The sequence below is a fragment of the Mercenaria mercenaria genome, chromosome 6 (assembly GCF_021730395.1).
Source record: "Mercenaria mercenaria strain notata chromosome 6, MADL_Memer_1, whole genome shotgun sequence".
NCBI lineage: Eukaryota > Metazoa > Mollusca > Bivalvia > Venerida > Veneridae > Mercenaria > Mercenaria mercenaria.
The window spans coordinates 34,663,939-34,686,842 of NC_069366.1; the positions used below are offsets into that span (position 1 = coordinate 34,663,939).

Consider the following 22,904-nt stretch of genomic DNA (forward strand, 5'->3'; position numbering starts at 1 on the left):
TTGTTCTTGAAATATCTACCACATAAAAGACTCTCAGGTTTTGTGAACGCCAATAAAGGGAAACAGCTTATTCCATTCTGTTTGCCAAAATGCCTTTTGCATTTTAAATTACCATGTAATCATACACCTTTTTTCTTTTAGAAATATATCGCGCATAATTTCAAATATTATACCGGGAAAAATATTGAAAAATAAAATAATAGCAAGAATAAAGACCGAAAACTGAAGTGTTATGATATAATACAAATAGAATACTGGCACTGAAAAACATTTCCTTGCTTTAGAATAATTTACCAGCACACCCAGCGCTTCTTCCGGAAAACGACACAACAGGTTGATCACAGTGGATATCGACGCACGTCACATGCCAATACTGGGAAAACCCCAAATGACACATGATATACATATATATACTAATACTAATTACTTTACTTCATATTTCAGGTGGTAAGATTTTAAACTTTCGTTGGGTTACTTAAAATAGTTATAAACGGAAGCAGACGAAATACATCAGCCAGCCACGTATAAGAAAAAGAGACAAAGGTAAACTTTTCAATTTTAGATTGTTTTTTTTTTTTTACTCTACTTTTGTTGTGACAATCTGCCATTCAACTCATGTATTTATTACTATATTTTTATCGTTTTTCAACTGGGGTATGTTTTTGATTTAGCTGGTATCTGAGTAACCGTTTGTCGGTAGTGATTGAATTTAACACACTGTCTTGTTCATTGCACAGGTCTATAAATGACGAAGATAAACGTTTTTTTAGTTTTTTACTATTATCTGTTATCTCCTTTAGCATCTTAAGACGTGAAACTTCTTCAACTTACAATTGATACCCCTTTGCACTTGTTAGTCGCCTAACGGTATGACTTATAGTTTGACCCCGTCCGTCAGTCTGCAGGATAACTGACAGTGGCGGATACAGGATTTGGTGTGTGGGGGTCGGGGGCGGGGGCGGGGAAGCGCAAAATGTTTGTAGTCGAGCATGTAGCGGGGTCCGGGGGCATGCTCCACCTGAAAATTTTTAAAACAATGGATCCATCTGGTGCATTCTGGGCGTTCTTAGATACTTTATTTGGTACTGAAAAAGGACAGGTTTTGTATCAAAATCAACCCAAATAACATGCAAATAACCGTGAATTTGTAAATTTTTATAATGCCGATTTGTTATTAAAGCAAAGTATACACACCCTGACTTCTATTGTTTGTCTTCTTAAAAAATGCTACTATTGCGAATGACTCCGATGGCTAGCATATACATCGGCCTTGCTAAAGATGATAATCAACTAGTGCAAGATGATAACGAACAAGTGCATGTAGGTCACATGTTGATAGATATTAACAATATTACGACAGTAACAAATTACTGATAAAAGATTTTTAAAAAATGGACTGATCTTCATTAACATATAATATAACATATAATAAAAAAAGTATTCCTTAAAGCTAAGTAGCTTTACAAGAAGTTCAGGTGTTTTGATATATACTGAACAGCAAAATAAACTATCCAGTTTTATAACCGGGTTATTTTTTATTAAAAAACTTTAATTCATAAATTACTTGTGTTTTTCGTATCACATTACACTTGAAGAACTTCACGTGTAAAATAAAAAAAATCAATTAACCGTGAAGTCAGTAGTCCCACAATAGCTTTTTTTGCATGAAACTCACGTGCGCCTGTACTTAACAATTTCCTTTGTGAAATTTTATTGTCATTGGAAATATTGATAATTGACCAACGGGAAAAACAGCAAAAAGTTTGACTTCACTGTTGATTGATTTTTAAAATTTATCACGTGAAGATCTTCAAGTGTAATTTTGGTATGAAGAAACAATTCAAATTTGAAAAATCAATTTTTTTATTTCAAAATATACCAGTTATACATCTGGATAGTTTCTTTTGCTGTTCAGTATATCAGTAGGCCAAAATTGTCACTATTTCTTTCACTGACCATATTTCTTATAGTCACTTTATAATTTCTAATCGCAGTTGTCTTTAAAGACTGCTTCAATATTTCATTTTAAGACAAATATCAAATCTGTCTAAATGTTTGTTTAAATGTGTTGTAATTGCATATTGTACAACTGAGAAGTGAAAAGTGTATTTATAAGAAATGTAAATAATTATACTTTCGACGATTAATATCCGATGGTGAATCGAAACCCAGTTTACGTTTTTGGATTCCGTTTTTTGTTGTTTTTTTTGCAGATATACTCAGAAATTTAAAATTATTCCCATATTAAGATTGACGTTTTAAACATTCTGTCTTTATAGTTTTTGGAAGACTGTTACTCTACTAACAGACACCAGTCAAGTGTTTAATCGGGTATCCAGTCCGACTTTTAAAACAGTAAATGCAAAAGTTCCCCGAGAAGCTCTTAATGATTTCCTCTAATTCTTTGCGTTTGTCAGTGGCATCCCTGTTCTTGGGATAGCACGTACATATATATACATACTGTTTTCGCTGACGATACCAGTTTTCATATAATTGTTGATCATCCTATTTCTGCAGCAGTAATGCTCCAGTCTGTCAGGATATCAAACTAGATTGATACATAATTTGGTGCCTTTATTCCTTCAAAATTAGAAACTGTTGCATCCCTCTCTTGTTATACATAATCAGTCCATTTTCTCAGTGACTGGCCATGGACTCGTGATGTCAACTTTCCTAATGATGGTTCTTGGCATTTCCATCAATGAGCTAGTATGCCAATAAAGCCTTATGACACACCAGCCCTGTTTTATAACATTTTTATTGCACGTTAAAGTAAAAACGAGAGTTAAATAGTTTAATGTTTCACAGCGACATTAAATGTTCATGTAATACAAGGAAACGTAAACGTTGCCTGATGACGCTGACATTAATTATCTCGGTAAAAAGCTGTCAAATAATTAGAGGTTATTATACAGGGCTGGTGTGCCTTAAGGTGAAATTGGCATATTAGGAGAGGTATTGGCCCGAGGGCTAATACCGCTCTAGTATGCCCATATCGCCTTAAAGGGAAAGGCAATGTTGTTTTGATGTTAATTCCATCTGCTGGGATTTCTGTAATCATTAAAAAAATGTTAAAGAATTTTCAAAATAGACTTAAAAATGAGGAAGCTATGACCATTTAAATCATTTGATGAAAACAATGGTGACACCTATTTTGTATTTCCATGGCAAATAAATAAGACAAAAAGTGCGTGGATGTATAATAACATTTCATAGGAAACACAATATTTGAATTGTATTTACTTATTTCTGTAAAATAATATCTCTACCTTTTCCAGCTATAATGAAATACATTACATTTTTTTATATCTTACACTAATGAAACATATAAAATTAATATATTTAAAGGGTTATTTGCTAAATAAAGAATTCAGCAGTGTGTAAATGACGTCATAAACACACAAAATGGCTGCCGCCATGATCAGTATACATAAATTTTCTTAAATTTCAAACTGCCATAATTTTTACAGTACTGGTCCAGTACCTAAATCCGGACACTTTTGGTGGTTTTATGACCATAACTTTGCATTCCGAAACCGCACGTGCATCACATTTCAAATGTATAATTTTAGGTTCTTTATAAATCTCTATGCAAAACAACAAAATCGTATATTGCTGATTTCATCATAAAAAAGTCATCCGAAGTGGGCCAGTAAAAGCTGTCAAAATCGACCTTCAGAGTGCTTAAATATTCGGACACTATTTCGGTATGAAATGCAACGAATCAATACTCCAAAAAATAAGAATGGACACGACTTTGTTTGCAACAAAGCAGTCAGATTCAGTCCTGTAAATTTTGTATACAGACACCTCCGTTCGATTGAAGTTTTATTACCTGTTAATCACGTGACCATGTGGACAAGTTTCTAATTTAATATATAACTGCCAAATATAACAATACTGTAATATAATACGCAATAAAATCTATCTTAGCGAAAATTAATGTTTACACACATGCAGATTCTGTTGATGTTGTTATACTCTTTGACGCAACTATGCACTATAATGACGCCGCGCCGATTTTATCTTATGAATTGCTTCCCTTGTCTGCAAAATGCTGGCATTTTCTTCTCTATTGAATTCATTATTATATAACAGAAATCGGTTAAATTTCTTATATAAATACTGAGGGTAGTACAGAAATGTAAAACATGTTTTTCTTCAGTTTTGATCAACTAAGAAAAAGAGTCGTCTGCAACAGGAATAATTGTTTTCTCATTAAATTAGTACCTCGTCGCACCTCAAATAACTGGCGTGCGCTGTATGACGTCATCCCCCGCAACACACAATGTTTACTTTTAGCGGTGCGGATATTTGAAGGTAATTTTCTCGGGAAATACTTACATTCACACACTGTTATTGACAACTGGTCATCAAAGCGTTCGTCTGCGTCGATCATGTTCATTCCAGTAAAAATAACGACCGTAAAGCGTTTTTTAATGGTGTCCGAATTATTAAGCACTGTCCGGATTTAGGCACTGGACCAGTAGTGGTCCAATTTTAAAAACGCTACTTATTGTCCGGTTTACCATGTCCTTTAAGGCACACCAGTCCTGTTTTGTAACCTTTTTATTGCATATATTTCACTCTTCTGTTGAAATGAAAACGAGATCAAAATAATTTGATGTTGAACAGCATGGAACGTCAACGTTGTCTGATGACGCAGACGTTTTCCTCACAAACATTTGTTTTAAATTCATGCATTCCAGGGCCGTAGTTTCTTGTGTCAACCTTATTCAACAACGCTAACATGAAGCTAACGAAATCATGTAAATGTACCATCCATTCTTTTGTTAAATAAATGTTAGTTTGTAAAAAATTGTCATTTTGTCAGTGGAAGTATAAAATTTGGATGTTTTGAGCAGCCGGAAGTGTGCCTGATATGGCCGGATGTGTGCCTGATATCGATATCAGGCATACCAGCTCACACGAAAACTAATATCTGTCTCACGTTGCTCATATATGTTTAAATTCAGTGCAAATTTGTTACTATCTTTAGCATGATTCAAAAAGCAGTTAAAAGATAGCCTCCCGAAATATCCCATATAATTTCTAAGTAGGCGAAATGAAAGTGTCAAGTCCGTTAGGTTCAGCTCCATACCGAATATAGCTCTTTGAACAGCATTTGTTTAAAAAAAAGTATTTCTCTATCACCTCTTTGTCAGTGTGGTCTTCCAGAGTTTAATCAGTAATTCTTCTTTAAATATCATCACTACGGTGATGTCAGAGTCGGTCTTCTTGAATCTGCTTCCAATTTTTTTACCACCACTAAATGAGTCAAATATTTCAAACAGTTCAAAAGTACACGTGTCAAATTAAACTTTCATGAACATCTGATCATTGAAAATACGTAATTTGCTGCCACCTTTGTACTATCGAAATAAATATGTCTAAAGTTTCCTTTTATTCCTAATGCTAATCCATTTTCAATTTACCCACCTATTTACCTTATGTTTGATTGTTTCACTTTAGCATCTGTTTTTATTTTCAGTACCTGCAGCAGTATTTTATTATAGCCAAAAAAAGCTGTTGCTCTCAGTTCTGTTGTAAAATTGACATTGTTGAAGTTTAAAATAGACTATTTTTAAGTTTGTTGTTGGATATATATATGTTGTAAGCATTGTTGAAGTTTAAATGAACTATGTGTAAACTAAAATAAAAGAAACTAGGATCATAACGCAGCTTATAAACGGGTCAAAGCGTTCAGCTATAGGTATATAACATTATTGCAAACATTGCCCGATCGGAGGTTTGTGCGAACGCCACAGATGGTAATATCAATGTCGCTATATCAAGTAACCAATATCTGATGAGTAAATAACAACAGCTGCATAAAGAATCAAGAATCTACCAATAAACGTGTTTTATGTTTCGTTTTCTTTAGTCATTTCTATGGTGGCAGATTTTTGCCATTTCATGTTGTCGTGTCTTTGCTCCGTATCCTTCAGTCTTTGCGATTCGGGGCGCACAGAAAATGTTATGAAAAAAAAGTCAAAATAACGAAACGTTACTTCGTGATTTTGCTTCATCACTAATGTGCTATCGTACGATTATCATCTTCCGTAGAGTCGTGCCATCTCCATCGTATCATTGCCGCCGTAGCATCGCCTTCCTGTTTGACATGCAAAACAAAGTATTAGTTAAGCTTTAAAGACTTTTGATTTTCATTTAAGAAATAATTAAGCGAGGGCGCAGCCCGAGTGAAATTATTTGTACAACATATTACCGCTCGAATGTATAAATAGTGTTAAAACACGGTTTTGCTATAAATTATTTCGATTCAAATATGCCCTTGACAATAATAATAAAAAAACAGTAGAAAACGTGGTAGCGCTTTTTCTTGGTCGCAACAAAAACATTAACGTCACGGCACATTTACGTGACGTCATTCTAGCACAAGCGTGTTTTAACAGAAACAAGCATATTAGAAAAAATAAAAATGTAAAAAGCAAATGATATCTCATTTAATTAAATGTTCTCAAGTTATCATCTGGAAACCATTTAACTGTTCAGGGTCACTGTGACCTTGAACTTTGACCTACTGACCTCAAAGTCGAACTTGTCCTGTATTTTCTGATGTTACATCTGTGTACTAAACATTCTGTCAAACCTTTCATGAGTTATTGCCCGGAAACCATGAAAACCAAAAAGAAAAAAAAAAAAAAAAAACAACGGACGGACCGACCGCCAAGCTCGATCCTATATACCCCCACCCCCAAACTTCGTTTTGTGGGTGTATAATTATTATTGTCCGCCGAAGATGTAATAATACAGATTTGGTGTTGTCCGCCTGGCTGTTCGTCCGTCCGTATATGCTTGTTTCCGTGCGTCCGAAATTAAATTGCTTATACTTCAAGTATGTATCTTAAATCACCAAACCCCATGTAATAATCAATAAGCACTTGCCCTTGGCTCACATGTAATATTATTCCCAGTGACCAAGTAAAAGCAGATTTTCCCTTTGATTTAGTTGAAAAATAAAGATCTTTACTGTATCTATGTAACCTATATTGATGGATCTTAATGAAACTTAATACAAATAGAGAGCTCTATAGTTCGGTGGTGTACATATAACTTTCTTCAGTATATCTTCACTAACTGCAGAGTTATTGCCTTTTAATCATTTTAGAATTCATAAACACCAACAAAACAAATAACCCGTCGATTGATCTTCATCAAATTTAATACTATAAGTGAAGATGTCTGTAGGGCATTGGTGCATGCAAGTCTTTCATCTAGATCTCTTCATTAACTGCAGAGTTACGGACCTTGAATTGTCTTTAAAATTAATAGATATGTCTGGAAATTAGATATCTTTTGAAGTACAGCACTCTCATTTACAAAACAACCTATTGACAGGGGATATACATTCACTGAATTTGCTTGTTTTCATATAGTTGAACTACACGTTAAAAGATATTTTACCTTGATATCTTATTCGTAAAGTTTTCTAAAATTAGTTTAAATGAAAGACTTCAGTTTAGAATTTTCCATTTTCGAAATTACATTTACCGTTAAATGATCCCAGTAGCAAGTTTAGATGTCGTGCGGGCGGACAAGCAATTTATAAATTGGAAGATTCACAAAGATAATACTTATTGCGTAATAGTTAAACTTTCAATTTCTTGAATGCGTAAGAGTAATTTTAGTGAAATATTTGCTGCCTGATATTGAACTTATTTTGAGCCCGGACAACACCCAGGTCTGGCGAGCTATCTATTTCATGATACTATCAATAAATAATTCTACCAGAATATGTAATTTTAAGTCAGAACTATTTTCTGTTGTAGCCGTATTTTTTTTTTCTTTGAAAATGAATATTTTAAAGATAAATGTCTCTCTTATAATTCATTCTGAGTTGCCCATGTCAGCTACGATACCACGATGGTTTTTGCTCCGTCATACTATCGTGCTATCGTATTATCGTGTCATCGTAATTGTGTCCTCGTGCTGTCATGAATTGCATGTATCCAGTGCGACAGCGATAGTACGGTGGCCCAAACGCAACACCGTAATTTCACTGGTTGGGCAACTTGGGTTTTCACCTCTGGCGTTGCCATATGACTTTAAGGGTACTTCACGTAATATAATCATGTTGACAAAACTCTCTATCTTAATTTTCAATAAAGAATTAAAAATCAAAATTTATCAAATTAAGTTGAAAATATATTGGCATAAATTTCGTTATGGCGTAGTGACGCGCGACAGTTAGGAAAAAAAAAACAAAAACAAAAAAAAAACAAAAAACAATGTGCTACATAAACCGCGCATACGCCACCGCAACATAACAAGCCACACCTCTGCAAAGGTTGTTTTGCGCCACTTATATTTTAGCACGGTGACGTTACGTCATATCCGTTTGCAAGATAAACAATCATGAAAATTTAAAATTGAATAGGTCTGTTTTCTTTTTAGTGGTATGTTACATTTATGCACATTTATATCTTATTTTGAATGTGAATATGGGGACACTTACAGTTTAGCAGTCCCCGGTCGGAAATACGTCGTGACGTCACGATACCTTTTTTTTTTTTACATTTATGCACATTTATATGCACATTTACATTTTATTCTGGATGTGAATATGTTACATTTATGCACATTTATATTTTATTCTGGATGTGAATATGTTTTACTAAATACACATAATTTCTCTTCTATTTTAGATACAAAGTGTACCGACTTTGCTAAAGGTATTTTTGACAAATAATGGCAAGTCGAAATACAAAAATACACCAAACAAAACAGTCCTCAAGTAGAAATGCCGTATCTGCATCTACGAAAAAGGCACATGACCAAAAGGATACCCGTCACATTCCGAGCAAAGCTGCAACATTACAGACAGCAATTCCAAGAAAATATCCTTGCAATTCCTGTGCTAAAAGTTTTTCAACGCCAGCGGAACTTTCACAGCACAAAAACGATAAACACGGAATAAAACCGCTTAAGAGCATGAAATGCACGGCTTTGCCACCCGGGGCCAACAAGTTATGCTCTGGAAAATTCAGCTGTACTTCATGTGCAAGAACATTTTCTGCAAATAATGAACTAGTTCAACACCAAAGAGACAAACACCAAATAATACGACCTAGTAGCAGCCATTCAAATTTAGTGCCAGCAACGGTGAATAAATCTGGCGCGGTGAAAGTCAGTTGTTCTTTTTGTGATAGAAAGTTTTCGACAAATCCTGAGCTATCACAGCACCAAAGAGACAAGCACAAAATTGACCAAACTAGAGTAAGTCACTCTGCAATTTCATTTCCTGGAGCCAGCAATGCCAGAAATGGTGTCAACTGTCGTTTTTGCTCAAGAAGTTTTGTCACAGATAATGAATTGCACCAACACCAAAGAGACAAACATCAGATAGATGAATTTAAAGTGAGACCCGCGACAGTGGTACCTTGTCATGAAAACAAACCACACATTGGAACACTTCGGTGTTCCCTCTGTGACAAACATTTTCTCAAACAAAATGAGTTATTTCAACACCAAAAAGACAAACATAGCACATCCAACCATTCTGCCACACTACTAGTCACGGCAAACAACTCTGGAAAAGGTGGAAGTGCAAACTTTCCAGCAAGGCCATCCAAACCAGTTGCCGAACATGATAATACTTGTTCTATATGCTCAAGCCATTTCTCGAGCGCCAGTGCGTTATTGCAACACAGGAAAGACAGGCACCAAGCAAGGCAAGACGGAAGTCTTTCGCATTCCATATCTGAGAAAAAGAAATCTTGCAACGACGAATACAAATGCCAAAAGTGCACAAAAAGTTTCTCTACAAAAAGTCAACTGGATCAGCATCAACATGATAAACATCAAAATAATGGACAAGTACAACATACACCACAAGCAAAAAACCATGGCCACAATTCGGCAAAAGGTAACGCAAAACAAGATGGGCTCACAAAACAAGAGAAAGCTGAATTGCTGCGAAATGAAAGAAAGAAAGAAATTGACGAGTATTATGCCAAGAAAGTAGATATCGATAAAGATGAGAAGAAGGCATCTGTTCGAATTGTAAATGAAACACTGTCCAAGATTATGTCCCATGTGCACGGGCAAAGAGGAGGCGATATTTATTGCCCGAACCATGTGAAAGCCGGTAGTTTTCCCGTAAACACAAAAATTGGTAAACCAGATGAATTCGATACCAATATTTGTGTGAAATTAGGACACCAAGATGTAAAGATCAGCAGTGACAGAAAGATTAACTACGCATACGCACAGGTAAGACTGATTTTGTGTTCTTTTTTAAACTTAAGGTTATGGATCCGTAATGACAATAGGGAATGTCCGCTCAATAATTTCGTTCTCGTATTGCGTTAGCATTCTCTAGAAGTTCATTACAAGCACATGACTCGCCGTTTATACACGTGTCTACAACCTTTAGTAACATTCGTTTAATATGGCCGTCATTTTCGACGGACATATGTCTGCCGATATATGCTCTTGCAATAACATTTTTTTTTCACCCTGTTTCAGTCTTTGAACAAGTGTACATCACAATATAATCCATAGCCATAAGATCGGAGCCGGATGCGGTCAAAATGCTCGTATCGGGCAATTGCTTTGTAACTCGGCTCCATTGATTTATATAAGTACGTTTTATTAAAATTACTTGCAAAGAGTTTAAAAGTACGTATCTCAATATTACCACGTACAAATCATATATTCTAACACGATCCGATTCATTTTCCTATTAAACAAAGAAGGCTGAAAACAGTGAATTATTATACAAAAATTCACTGTTCTGACGTCAGAATTATTACGTCATAGCGTCTTGACGGCATAGCAGCGCGCTGGAAAAGAAACCGATTGAAAACGGGCAAATATTTAATGAATGCCGTCAAGGATGTACTTTAAAGTCCTTGGTAACGTGTTAGAATCGAAATGATATATCTCATTTGGTGATTTGGTCTTGAATAAAATCATTGTTTGTCGTTCAGATGCGTATTATTATATCACTCGGGCTGCGCCCTCGTGATATAATTCCTTCGCATCTGAACTCCAAACAATGATTTATTCAGCGACAAATCACTAAATGAGATATATTATTTCTTAAATAGATTATGTCTTCAAGGTCAATGTCAGGAGTGGCCAAAAGGTTCTTACTTTCATATTTAAGCTATAACTTTGTTATCTATATCCCGAAGAACAAGTATTTATCCTAATATTGCTGTGTTTGTAATTTGTTGTTTTAATTTGTTATATCGTCAATCTTAATTTTAGTAGATCTATTGGCAGTGTAGCAAAATGTTAAATTTGTCACGTGCAATTTGTGTTCTTTTCCTTTCAAAATTTCGGTTAAGATGGTGCTTTTACGATCCATGCATATTTTCGTTATTTATATTCGCACTAGTGAGCTCAAATGTCTCCCTCAACATTGTTAGGTGCGTTACAAAGATTTTATCATCTTATCATCAATGTCGATCCATGACGTCAATGTAGATCCATGACGTCAATGTCGATCCACGACGTCAATGTCGATCCATGACGATTCGAAAGATGTTTCCCACACTAGTATTTCAAATGTTGCACAAGAAATAATCACATGAATATGCGGTCCTTCGAGTACTCCGGTGTAATTTAGGTAGAAATATGTAATATTTAAGTATCTATATCTATCTTCAATATTATAGTCTGTCATTAAGATGTACTCGAAATACTCTGTATCTATTTTTATGAGACTCGATAAAGATTATGTATACACTATGAGTGCTCCGATATTAAAGCTTACACAATACCTATTATAATATAACATGTCAACTAATTACAGACTGAACATGCAACAAACATGAATGTTAAATGTGAGCTTGGTCAAACCAAAAGAAGTGTGAAGGTACCGGACAGCTATGCTGTAGCATCGGTTGATGGGGACAAAATTCCTGGAGATCTTAGACACGGGAGAGATCTAATTCCACGGGAGATGAGATATGATCTTTACCAGAAAATCAAAACTGCAATAAACGAACTAAATCTGAAATGTAAGTTTTCGAACTCTGTTCCGTGTTAATGGTAAAAGTGGTCTTATCTAATGTTTCCAGTGATTTATTTTTAAGATAATAACTGCTTTCGCGCGGTTTATTGCCTGACTTACAATGGCTCAGAGTTCAAATATTGATGTGGTTAAATAATTAAGCATCTGAACGACTTAGAGTTTTAATCAGACGTCAATAAGAAGTCGTTTTTAATTTTAATATTCTCATTGCAATTTAATCAAAGTAGTAATGAACTAAACAGATTCAGCACTCTGACGTCATAATTGACGTCATAATGTTCTCTCATTTTTCCGTATGCAGTCGTTGTTTATCGCAAAGTATACATCACTTTACCACCTTCTTTGTTTAATTGACAAATAGATAGAGTCATTTTAGTATGAAAAATTAATGTTGAATTATGTTCGTCTTTCGTTTGGATGCTCATTATATAGTTTACTGCACGGAACTACATTTGAATGCAGGAGAATATATGAAGTATAGATATTCGGAAATTATAGATTTACTTCAGTACAAGAATATGAAAACATACGACCGTCCGCTTTAAAATATGAAGGAAATACAGAAATGTAAAAAGAAATAAGTAACATTTTCCAACATCAGCAATTTGTGTGTCACGTGCAATGCGTGTGACGCTGAGCTGGTAAATGATTTAGAACAATAAATGAAAAAATGTATTTTTAGCTCGATTATTAAAAGAATAGTCTAGCTATTCTACTCACCCTGGCGTCGGCGTCGGCGTCACACCATGGTTAAAGTTTTGCATGCAAGTACAAAAAGCTATCGTTTGAAGGGGCATATAGCTTTGAAACTTATCATTTTTGTTTTTCTAGGTCAATTACCAGCCTCACTGGGTCGAGTTCCATAGCTATAACATGTATTATGAGCAAATTATACCCGCTTCTGGACTTAGAAAATCCTGGTTAAAGTTTTACATGCAAGTTACTATCTCCAAAACTAATGCAGATATTGAAGTGAAACTTCACACGTGTCTTCTGGGTTATAAAACTAGTTGATAGCATCAAGTCCCATAACTCTGACCTGCAATTTGGCCAAATTATGCCCCTTTGCACTTAGAAAATCCTGGTTAAAGTTTTGTTTGCAAGTATATATAGCTATTACTTAAAGGCATAAGAATTGAAACTTTTTGTTATTTTTCTAGAACAATTACCAACCTCACTGGATCAAGTCGCATAACTCTAACACTTATTTTGAACAAATTATGCGCCCTTTTGGACTAAGAAAATCCTGGTTAAAGTTTTACATGCAAGTTACTATCTCCAAAATTAATGCAGATATTGAATTAAAACTACACATGTGTCTTCGGGGTCATAAAATTAGCTGATAGCATCAAGTCCCATAACTCTGACCTTTATTTCGACCAAATTATGCCCCCTTTTGAACTTGCGAAATCCTGATTAAAATTTTGCTTGCAAGTACATACAGCTATTACTTAAAGACATATAGCTTTGAAACTTAGTTTTGTTCTTTTTTCAGATCAATAACCAACCTCAGTGGATCAAGTCTAATGACATGCATTTTGGACAAATTGTGCTCCCTTTTGGACTTAGAAAATTCTGGTTAAAGTGCAAGTTACTATCCCCAGAACAAATGCAGATATTAAATTGAAACATCACATGTGCCTTCGGGGTTATGAAACTAGTTACATACATCAAGTTTCATAACTCTGACCTGCATTTTGGTCAAATTATGTCTCCTTTTGAACACAAAACTTCTGGTCAAAGTTTTGTATGCAAGTTACTATCTTCAGAACTAATGCAGATACTGGATTGAAACTCTATAAATGTTTTAACATTTAGGGTAACATTTTCCTACTTCTGGGACAATAATTCGAATAGTCGAGCATTGGCAATCTTACGGGTAGCTCTTGTTTACATGAAAGATTATCACATATGTCAATGGCTTATTTGTTTTAGATGTTGACCTAAGCAGGGATGCACATGGACCAGCTATAACCATGACCATTCGCCCACGTAAACAGTTTACTATTCAGCACCATATCAGTGTTGACATTACAATATCCCTACCAAGTGATAAACCTATAATGAAGTGGCCACGCAAAGAAACCAAAAAAGCTTTCAGCGAAAAGCTCATAAATGATGTAAAGGAAACTGGAACACACCTTGTACCAAAGAAGGACGAATTCTGGGCTATTTCGTACTCCAGAGCTGAACGAGCTTTATTCTCTAGAATTGATGAGGGTAACGGTTGCAGAAAATTTGTCTACAAAATGTTAAAGAAGTACATGCAAAGTTGTAAATCTTGCTCAAAAAACGGCTTGCCAGGATTGTCTTCACATATTTTGAAGGTAAGAAAGTTTACGACTTGATAACGGAATTATTATTATTTGAAATGGTATAATCACTTAGTTTTATCTTTATTTTCGCGGTTTCAACAAGGCTCTGTGTTCATTTACATTTTGATTTACTTCTTGATTTGTATCGCTGTCAAAACTGCCTAATGTGTAGTCTTCATTGGTATAGATATACATGTATGATCTTAAATCTTAAAGTTTTATCTGTTTTAGACCCAGTTGTTATGGTCTTGCGAGCGACGTACCGCGCCCGAGTACTGGCACCATAATAACCGTGACATGTGCCTAATCGATGCACTGGCTGATCTTGAGAAAACACTGAAGAGTGGGCATTTACCGGATTACTTTGACACAAAAGTTGATATACTTAAAGGCAAAGATGCTGCTGCGTGTAACGAACTGGCAAACTACCTACATGTGAAGAAAACCGAGCTAGAACGGGAGTGAAACTGACTTATTACTTTGTTTTATCTTTAGATGTTTATGATATGTCCAGATTTTTGATACATTTGATTATTTGTTTGAAAGATAAAACATACATGTTTGCTTGTTAGCTAGGTTCAGTCTTCACAAAGTACATCAAGAAAATGTGACTTTGAAATTCACAGTCCAAATTGCATTTCTTACGAGATGCATTTTGATACATATTTGTTTATGCTTTATTAGTCGAACAACTTCAATATACAGTAATTTATTTGTACTGTCTAACTTCCAATACTGTATACAATTAGACAGCATTGCTAGTGCAGGTTAATGCTATATACATCGTTTATGGCATGCCGATGTTATAATTTAACATGTTGGATTTCCCATATTGAAACATGTATGCTACAATCATTACTATTTCTGTAGTATTGAATTATTAGTTTTATTTGGCACATGTAAAATAAATCGAGGTAAAGCAGTTTACATTCAGGTAGGGCCATGAAACATTATAGAATGTAACTCAGCTTCTAAAATTGTGGCCCTGGGGTTTTGTTTGAGATTCACTCTTGTCAGTCCAGAATTTGTTAGGCGTATTTAGGGCGGCCTTGTTTATTTGCTATTTATGATTTACATATACTAAAATTTTGCAAATAGCCTGGCTGGCTTAAAGTGAACATTTGAACTATCTTTAAAAGTTATAATACATTCTGGCTTTTGACAAAAATATACATGTAATAGATAGAAACTGAATGCAGTGTATACCTTAAAGTAAATTGCTTTTCGTCTGAAGCACAAATAAAATACTATAGCGACTTACTGAGGATCACATTATGAACGTTTCTGTTAATATTTATCTTATTAAAAGGTTACTCATGGTTTAAGTATGAAATGCTAGGGACCATTTCAGATAGTGTGTATCTAACATGTTTTTTCATGTTTTTTCTAGACAAGTGGATATTCCCAGAAAAAATGTCGACCAGTTTATTTATATTATAGAAGTTGCAAAGAGTTGATGTTATTGATTTATATGAGAAATATTTGTTAGTTGGTGTGAGTGGCATCTAGAATCTGTAATGCAAATTTCTAAATAATATATCAACTGCTATTGAATATGGAATACTGTTTTAAAACATTTCATTCCATTTATTTTCACATTTGAAAGTTCTTGTCTTTTTTATAACCACTCCCCCATCCAAAGGAAGTGGTGGTATATTGCTTTGCACATATCGGTAGCGTCGGTTCGTCCTCCCTTTTATCGGTAGAACGAAAGTTATCCACCCAATAACTTGAGAACCACTAGGTCTAGAACATTCAAACTTGGTAGCATGATTTGGCTTCTAAAGTCATGACCTCTTTTGTTTTGGGCTCAATACGTCAAAGGTTAAGATCACAGGGACCTGAACCTCGAAAAGTGTTTCTCTCAATAACTTGAGAACCATTTTACCCAGAACCTTAAAGCTTTATAACTTGATTTGGCATATAAATTAGGAGACATCTATAATTTGTTAGCGACAGTGAGTGAGGGACCTGAACCTTGAAAATTGTTTCTGCTATATTAGGACAACTTAACATAGAACCTAAATTCTATGTTTGATAGTTTTATGATATAATAGGCCTTATCAAGGATATGATCCCTAATTGTTTTGAGGTGAAAAGGTCAAGGTCACTGGGACCTGAACATTAAAAACTATATCTGCACTGTAATTTGAGAACCACTTGACCAAGAATCTTCAACCTTGATGATTGGACTTATTAACTACATGTTTTACAGTTCTTTATCCTTTGTAATTGCGATTCTTCTCTGGGTTGTGTCAGAGTTTCTTGATTAAGTTTGTTTCTGTAATATTAAAGCATGTTTTCTATTAGTTTACAATAAACAAGGAATTACTAGTTTCAAATTTAACACTAAACCATATGTAGCGATAGGACCTAAATTTTTCAAAGACAGTAAAATATTGGATAAAGCCTAGAAATTGATTTCTATATCCTTGAAAAAACTTTGACTTTACAAATGTGAATTTTATAAAGTCTTGTTATATTTTCTGGTCCTTTGAGATCATGGAGTCCATTCAACATATGTGTAATAGAGTTCCGCTTAAGCCGGTGCCAGTGGGCGTGAAACGTGTTTCACATTTCTTTACCTCTCATGAACAGTTTGTTTGTTTGTTTGTTTTGGGTTTAACGCCGTTTTTCAACAGTATTTCAGTCTTTAAACGGCGGGCAGTTAACCTAACCAGTGTTCCTGGATTCTGTACCAGTACAAACCTGTTCTCCGCAAGTAACTGCCAACTTCCCCACATGAATCAGAGGTGGAGGACTAATGATTTCAGACACAATGTCGTTTATCAAATAGTCACGGAGAACATACGCCCAGCCCGAGGATCGAACTCGCGACCCCGCGATCCGTAGACCGACGCTCTACCTACTGAGCTAAGCGGGCGGGTCTCTCATGAACAGACTCGATTAAACCGAGTCTACTATTTTTCTTCTTGGATGCACTCTATGCTTCCAAATGATCTTTTTTACAGATTTTATTGTTCTTGTAATCGATTAAGCGTTTTTATTTCTGTGAATGTTTATTATGTATTTACTCTAAAATTAAATAGATGACCAATATATTTTATGCCTATTTCGTACCAGCGTTTCCATAAAATAATTTTACATTTTAGTTTAATTTTAGAGTTATTCATGATTATATATAATAGGACTGTGTTGCTTTCAGACTTTTGAGTATATTCCGCATGAAGATAGGATTATCTCTTAGGAAACTTTTATCTTTTGTTTTATTCTCAATGTCTATCACAGTCGTGTTACATTCATCTAAAATGTACATCTAGTATTTAGTTCAAGAATCGTGTCGAAAATCATTCTAGACGTTTTGCTCATTTTGAAGTCAAAATAAAATTGTTACATCTAAAACATTGCGTTTAAGTTTTTACATGTTCCCGCTCTTAATATCATGGATTTTGATTAAGCTGACATTGATAAGGCTTTCAAAAGATTTCTTTCACCATTATCTATGTATGTGGCGCCGCTTGTTTTAATTCAGTGTTGATAGTTGTTTTCCCTTTTATGTTTTCATGTTGCTCGATTTTTGTCGGGAGTACCTTCTTACATAGTATGAATATAGTAGACTTTTTTTTAAATTCTACGCTCGATTTGAATATTTTCTGATAGATAAACATTGTTTATGATCAAACGTTGTTTTTTTTTCGTTGTGTTTAGCAAGTTTAATCCGCTTAATGAGCGATTATCGGAAGCAAATAGTGTAAACAATGATACATGAAGTCGTGTTTAAGGCTATCGAATTCTTTCTCGAAATCTAAGAAGCATAGGAGTCCTGGTGTAAGGTACTCCATAATTTCAAAGAATGAACGAACATTTTCAGGGGACCTCCGTAGCCAAGGGATTAATGTCGCTAACTTATAATCACTTTCCCCTTACCACCTCACTCGGGGCGATGGATTCTCTATGTGTGAGGAAGCCATCCAGGTGGCTTAATGTAAGACGGTGGTTCTATCCGCGGGCCCGCCCGTGCTGGAATAATGCACGGACTAGCATCTGGGGTCTTGCTTGACGACCATTAAAGCTGGAATATCGCGATATGACCTGTAAGTGTTAACCTTTCATAAAACCGGTTCGTTCAGTATTTATTATTCGAATTCAAATGGCACTTTGGCTATTTTGTAATCTACATTTAAAAGGCTTATTGAGTGCCAATTTGACAGTGTTGTTGTGTCTTTAGCGTGTTTCGGTAATAAAGTTATCATACCCTATTTCTAAAGTTCTGTTAACTCTTCATTCAAAATGAATAATTTATCGAATTTAAATAAAATACGTCATTTCAATATATGTTATATAATTACATATTCAATCCGTCAAATTCACGATTTTTGTTAGTTTTCATAGAAAGTAGTGCCTATAAACATCGATGTTCTGTAAATAGGCCGTCGCATCTTCATCCAGGCTGACTGAGAAATTCAGTATTTGTCGGATTTTTGAAGATTTTTTTTTGGGGGGGGGGGGGGGGGGGGGGAGTGTATACAGGAGTGAGCTTGGCGGTTGGTCGATCGGTTCGTTGGTTATCATGGTTTCCGGATTATAACTCTTGAAAGGCTTGACCGATTTAAATAATATTTGGTGCACAGGTGAAACATTAGAAAATACAGGTAAAATTCGAATTTGGGGTCAGTAGGTCAAAGGTCAATGTAACGTTGACCCTGAACAGTTAAACGGTTTCCAGAAGATAACTCATGAAAGGCTTGGCCGATTTAAATAATTTTTGGTACACATGTGTAATATCATAAAATACAGGTCAAGTTCGACTTTGAGGTCAGTAGGTCAAAGGTAAATGTCACAGTGACTTGGAACGATTAAATGGTTTTCAAATGATAACCTGAGAACGCTCGGGTCTAGGATCATAAATTTTGTACACAGGTGTCACATGATTGAATAAAGGTCAAGTTCAACTTTGTGACTAGTAGATCAAAGGTCAAGGTCATAATAACCGGATGATAACTTGAGAACGCTTTGGCATAGGATCATGAATGTTAATGGAGAGGTTAGTTATGACCAGCAGATGACACCTAATGATTTTGAGGTCAGTAGGTCAAAGGTCAAGGTCACAGTGACCCAGAACATTTAAACTGTTTTCGTACAATGACTTCAGAACGCTTGGGACTAGGATTACGAAACTTAATAGAGAGGTTGGTCATGACAAGCATGATCTGTATTGATTTTGAGTTCCAAAGGTCAAAGGTCAGAGTGACCCGGAACATTTAAACCTTTTTCGGACAATAACGAGATCGCTTAGGCCGAGGATCTTGAAACTTCATAGGGAAGTTGATCATGTCTAGCAGACGACTTCTATTGATTTTGAGGTCAGTAGGTCAAAGGTCAAGCAAGTTCAGCTTTGACATTGTCTTACTTCTGTGACAAGGCCGTATTGTGGCGGTATAATTCGTCACTCCTGTGACAACTCTAGTTTTTCTTATAGAGCATTTACTTTCATTTTATAATTCCATTGACAAGCTTTAGTAAAGTTTTGTTGTTGCTTTTATTCTTAAAAGTGGTGTATTTAATTCTTGCATTTCTTATGTTTCCTTTTATCGACCCCTAAGCGTGTTAGGATAAGCTCCTCTTATTTTTATTTGCAAGCAATAGGAAGGTTGTGCAATCCATTCTTCCTCTACGGTGCCGCAAACGATTCACTTATTTTTGAGTAGGCGACCCCTAGCTATGCACAGCGGATCACAGCATACGTCATAGGGTACTTTTCAAGTAAATATTTGGCATCAGAAATATATCTAGTATTTATGGAAGCATGTTAGAGACACTGCAGTGTCGAATTATTACGCACGGGAAGGTTCGATGCATCTCAGCGACGTGTCGCATGACGGTACGATACAAAGAATATACTATCAATATATTACGTGCAGCGGTGCGATGTTATACAACGCGTGACACTTTGATGTAGCACGATAGAAAAAAGTACAAATTATGATTCCAGACCATATAAGTTCAACATTGTACTATACTGAACTCGTTTCCTTTTCCCGGTCACCTGACCATGATGCAGACTAAAAACCAGTATAGATTTACCTCGGTATATATTGAGATCACACAGGAGGTACTGGTAGGCTTATATTAAATGGAAGGAAATGAAATATAATAAAGAAACTTCTAGTATTTGAAGCCGAATGTCTACACACACTATCCATGCATGTGTATGAATAGGTACTTTGTCACTAATGCTTAAGAGTTTCATCCCCAACTTTGAGCGTAAAATATACGAGAACCGCAACTCTTGTCGGTATTGATTGTTTGCCTTGCGCGCCGTTGTAGTTGTTTCCCTTTACACTAAAATATCGATAAACAGGTAAACTAGGATATCTATCTCCCGATTAGTCAAACCGCTGCTGTAGACCTAGACTTCACGCGCGTCAACAATAAGAAATAAAAAAAGGGAAGCGGGTAACTGTATAAATGGCTTTTTGAAAAGCGCATCTTCAGTCTTGGTAAGATAGAGTTATTGAAGTATGCAAATTAAAGCAGAATATAACACATCTTTAAGGTACTGTAATTAATTGTATTTTAATCGAAAAAATGTGGACTTTGCTAGATACCGACCTTGTACCATGAATTTAATAATTATATGTTTAAACAGCAAGCAAAATGTACAAAATATTCTGCCGTAATGCACAATGAGTTTCTAATGAAACTGCATGGATTTTACAGTAAAAATACTTGTTCAGAATGACCGAATCATTACGCGTATGTAAGGTGTATTTTCGGTCATGTATATGCTCATAATGCTGGGTTAAGTTATAAGTTGCGTTTAATGTATGGGCCGAAAATATGAAAGTCATAAATGCCACCTTTTAATCGTAAAGGATATACATAAAACATCACACAAAACAACTCTTTTTTTAAATCCCCTTTTTAAAGCCCTTTTCTCCCTTGTTGCTGTGAAACGAAATGTTATAAAATGTTCTCAAGGTTTTGTTGTTGTTTTTTTTTTTTTTACTTTCGCCCTGCAAATTTCAATTTTCACATTGCTGCATATTGACTATATGTGTTTTACGCATGATGTTTTATGGGCCTTTGCGAATACACAGGATGGAGACGAGATAGACACCCCAGGCTATGCTAATTACCCCAAAATACGTCTGTAATAAAAATCAAGAGTTGCAAGAGACTGTACTGTACATTTGTTAAAAAAATAAATTTTATAATAGTCTTAAACACATATTATCTTACATTTTACAATTAATCTAAAATATCTGTTTGCTGATGATTAAAATTATTGTATTATTTTCTTTTTCACATTTATAAAACTTCAGTGTTTCACAATATTCGCAGTAAGACCACTTCTCAAGCATATGGGTAGAGAAGTGTCTCCCACGCTAATCCAATATACAACCTCCGTCTTATCTGCTGCTTATCAACGATTATGTAATAGTCGCTAATTGATGGGCACTTTTGCACAACAGGGGTCCCTATTAGACCATAAAGATTTGTGGAGTAGGAATTAATTTTCCTTTAATGAATGTAGAATAATAATAATATAATTATAACAATAAAACACAGATATAGTGTAAACTAAAAAATGTCTTTGTAATATATCATGATATACCGGTGAAAGTGATTATTGTATTTAATAAATATATACTTGTGTGTGTGGTTTTTCTTTTTTTTTATCATTTAATAATAAGTTGCATAAAGTGCGCCCTTTTTCATCTTCTACTTTATAACACTGAAATGCACGCACGAGTAAAATAATCACATTATCATCACAATTAAAATCACCACCATTCATTAATTTGTATTTCATACTTTTACATTCATGCAGTGATCAGAGAACGTAAAGAAGCTATGGTTGTATGTAACATTTTAGGCACATGTATATATGTGAATCCAACACAAAATTTTCGCGAAATGTTTCAATTAAACAGAAGTATGTTTTATTGTAACATCATCAAAAATCATACCGGGACACAGTTTGTGTACAGCAATTACATAGAATTAATTCTAATTGCTTTTTTAATTTTATGCGGACGTTTTAAGACTTAAAGTTTGTCAATTCAAAAAAGTTTTACCTTTAATCATAATATCAAACAGAGTATATAATTGGCACTAGAGACGGATAAATAAATAAATCGCTCGAACGGATATGCAACACATTGATACACCTTGCCTTGTACCGCCGTACCGTCAAGTAAATGTACTAGTATGTGAAAACGTGCTCAAGATTGCGATTACTTCATTATCAAATTAAAATGGAAGCAATTTGTCATTCTTCAATTTTAAAATAAAACATACCTAGACAATGTTCAGACAATGGAGAATACTTCACGAGGTTATAAAATAATGTCATTTTGACAGAAAATAATTTTAAAGCCTTTTAAAACCGGACATATACGGTATTTTCCACATTTTTATATAGAAATACATAGAAACCATAGTCATCAACTTCAAACAAAAATGGAAGCAATAAGTTTTTGTACCACATCGTTAAAAAATACATTGAAATAAAGGGCAAAAAATGAAGATTACTTCACGAGGTTATTAAATTTCGTTAAATAACGATAAAAATACGTTTTTAATGTTTGAAATATATTTTCCTATACAAATCTATGGTA

At 34.8% G+C, this 22,904-nt stretch overlaps 1 protein-coding gene across 3 annotated transcripts; it reads left to right on the top strand.

Moving 5' to 3' along the window:
• Positions 1 to 390: 390 nt before the first annotated feature.
• On the top strand, positions 391 to 15,690 carry LOC128557680 (putative zinc finger protein 840). 3 transcript variants are annotated; one of them, XM_053545604.1, is made up of 5 exons: positions 391 to 543; positions 8,667 to 10,233; positions 11,783 to 11,990; positions 13,940 to 14,331; positions 14,551 to 15,690. In XM_053545604.1, the coding sequence occupies exons 2-5, from the start codon at positions 8,710 to 8,712 to the stop codon at positions 14,782 to 14,784; spliced, it is 2,358 nt and encodes a 785-aa protein (XP_053401579.1). In that variant the 5' UTR covers positions 391 to 543; positions 8,667 to 8,709; the 3' UTR covers positions 14,785 to 15,690. The 3 variants fall into 3 exon arrangements, with proteins under 3 accessions (XP_053401579.1, XP_053401580.1, XP_053401581.1); XM_053545605.1 differs by lacking the exon at positions 391 to 543 and adding an exon at positions 8,325 to 8,417; XM_053545606.1 differs by lacking the exon at positions 391 to 543 and adding an exon at positions 8,347 to 8,398.
• Positions 15,691 to 22,904: the final 7,214 nt, after the last annotated feature.

Excerpts from the sequence above, each read along its gene's own strand:
- LOC128557680 (XM_053545604.1), top strand. The coding sequence starts at position 8,710 with ATGGCAAGTCGAAATACAAAAATACACCAAACAAAACAGTCCTCAAGT. Across the intron at positions 11,991-13,939 it reads AAACGAACTAAATCTGAAAT|ATGTTGACCTAAGCAGGGAT; the intron begins GTAAGTTTTCGA and ends TATTTGTTTTAG. Across the intron at positions 14,332-14,550 it reads TGTCTTCACATATTTTGAAG|ACCCAGTTGTTATGGTCTTG; the intron begins GTAAGAAAGTTT and ends TATCTGTTTTAG.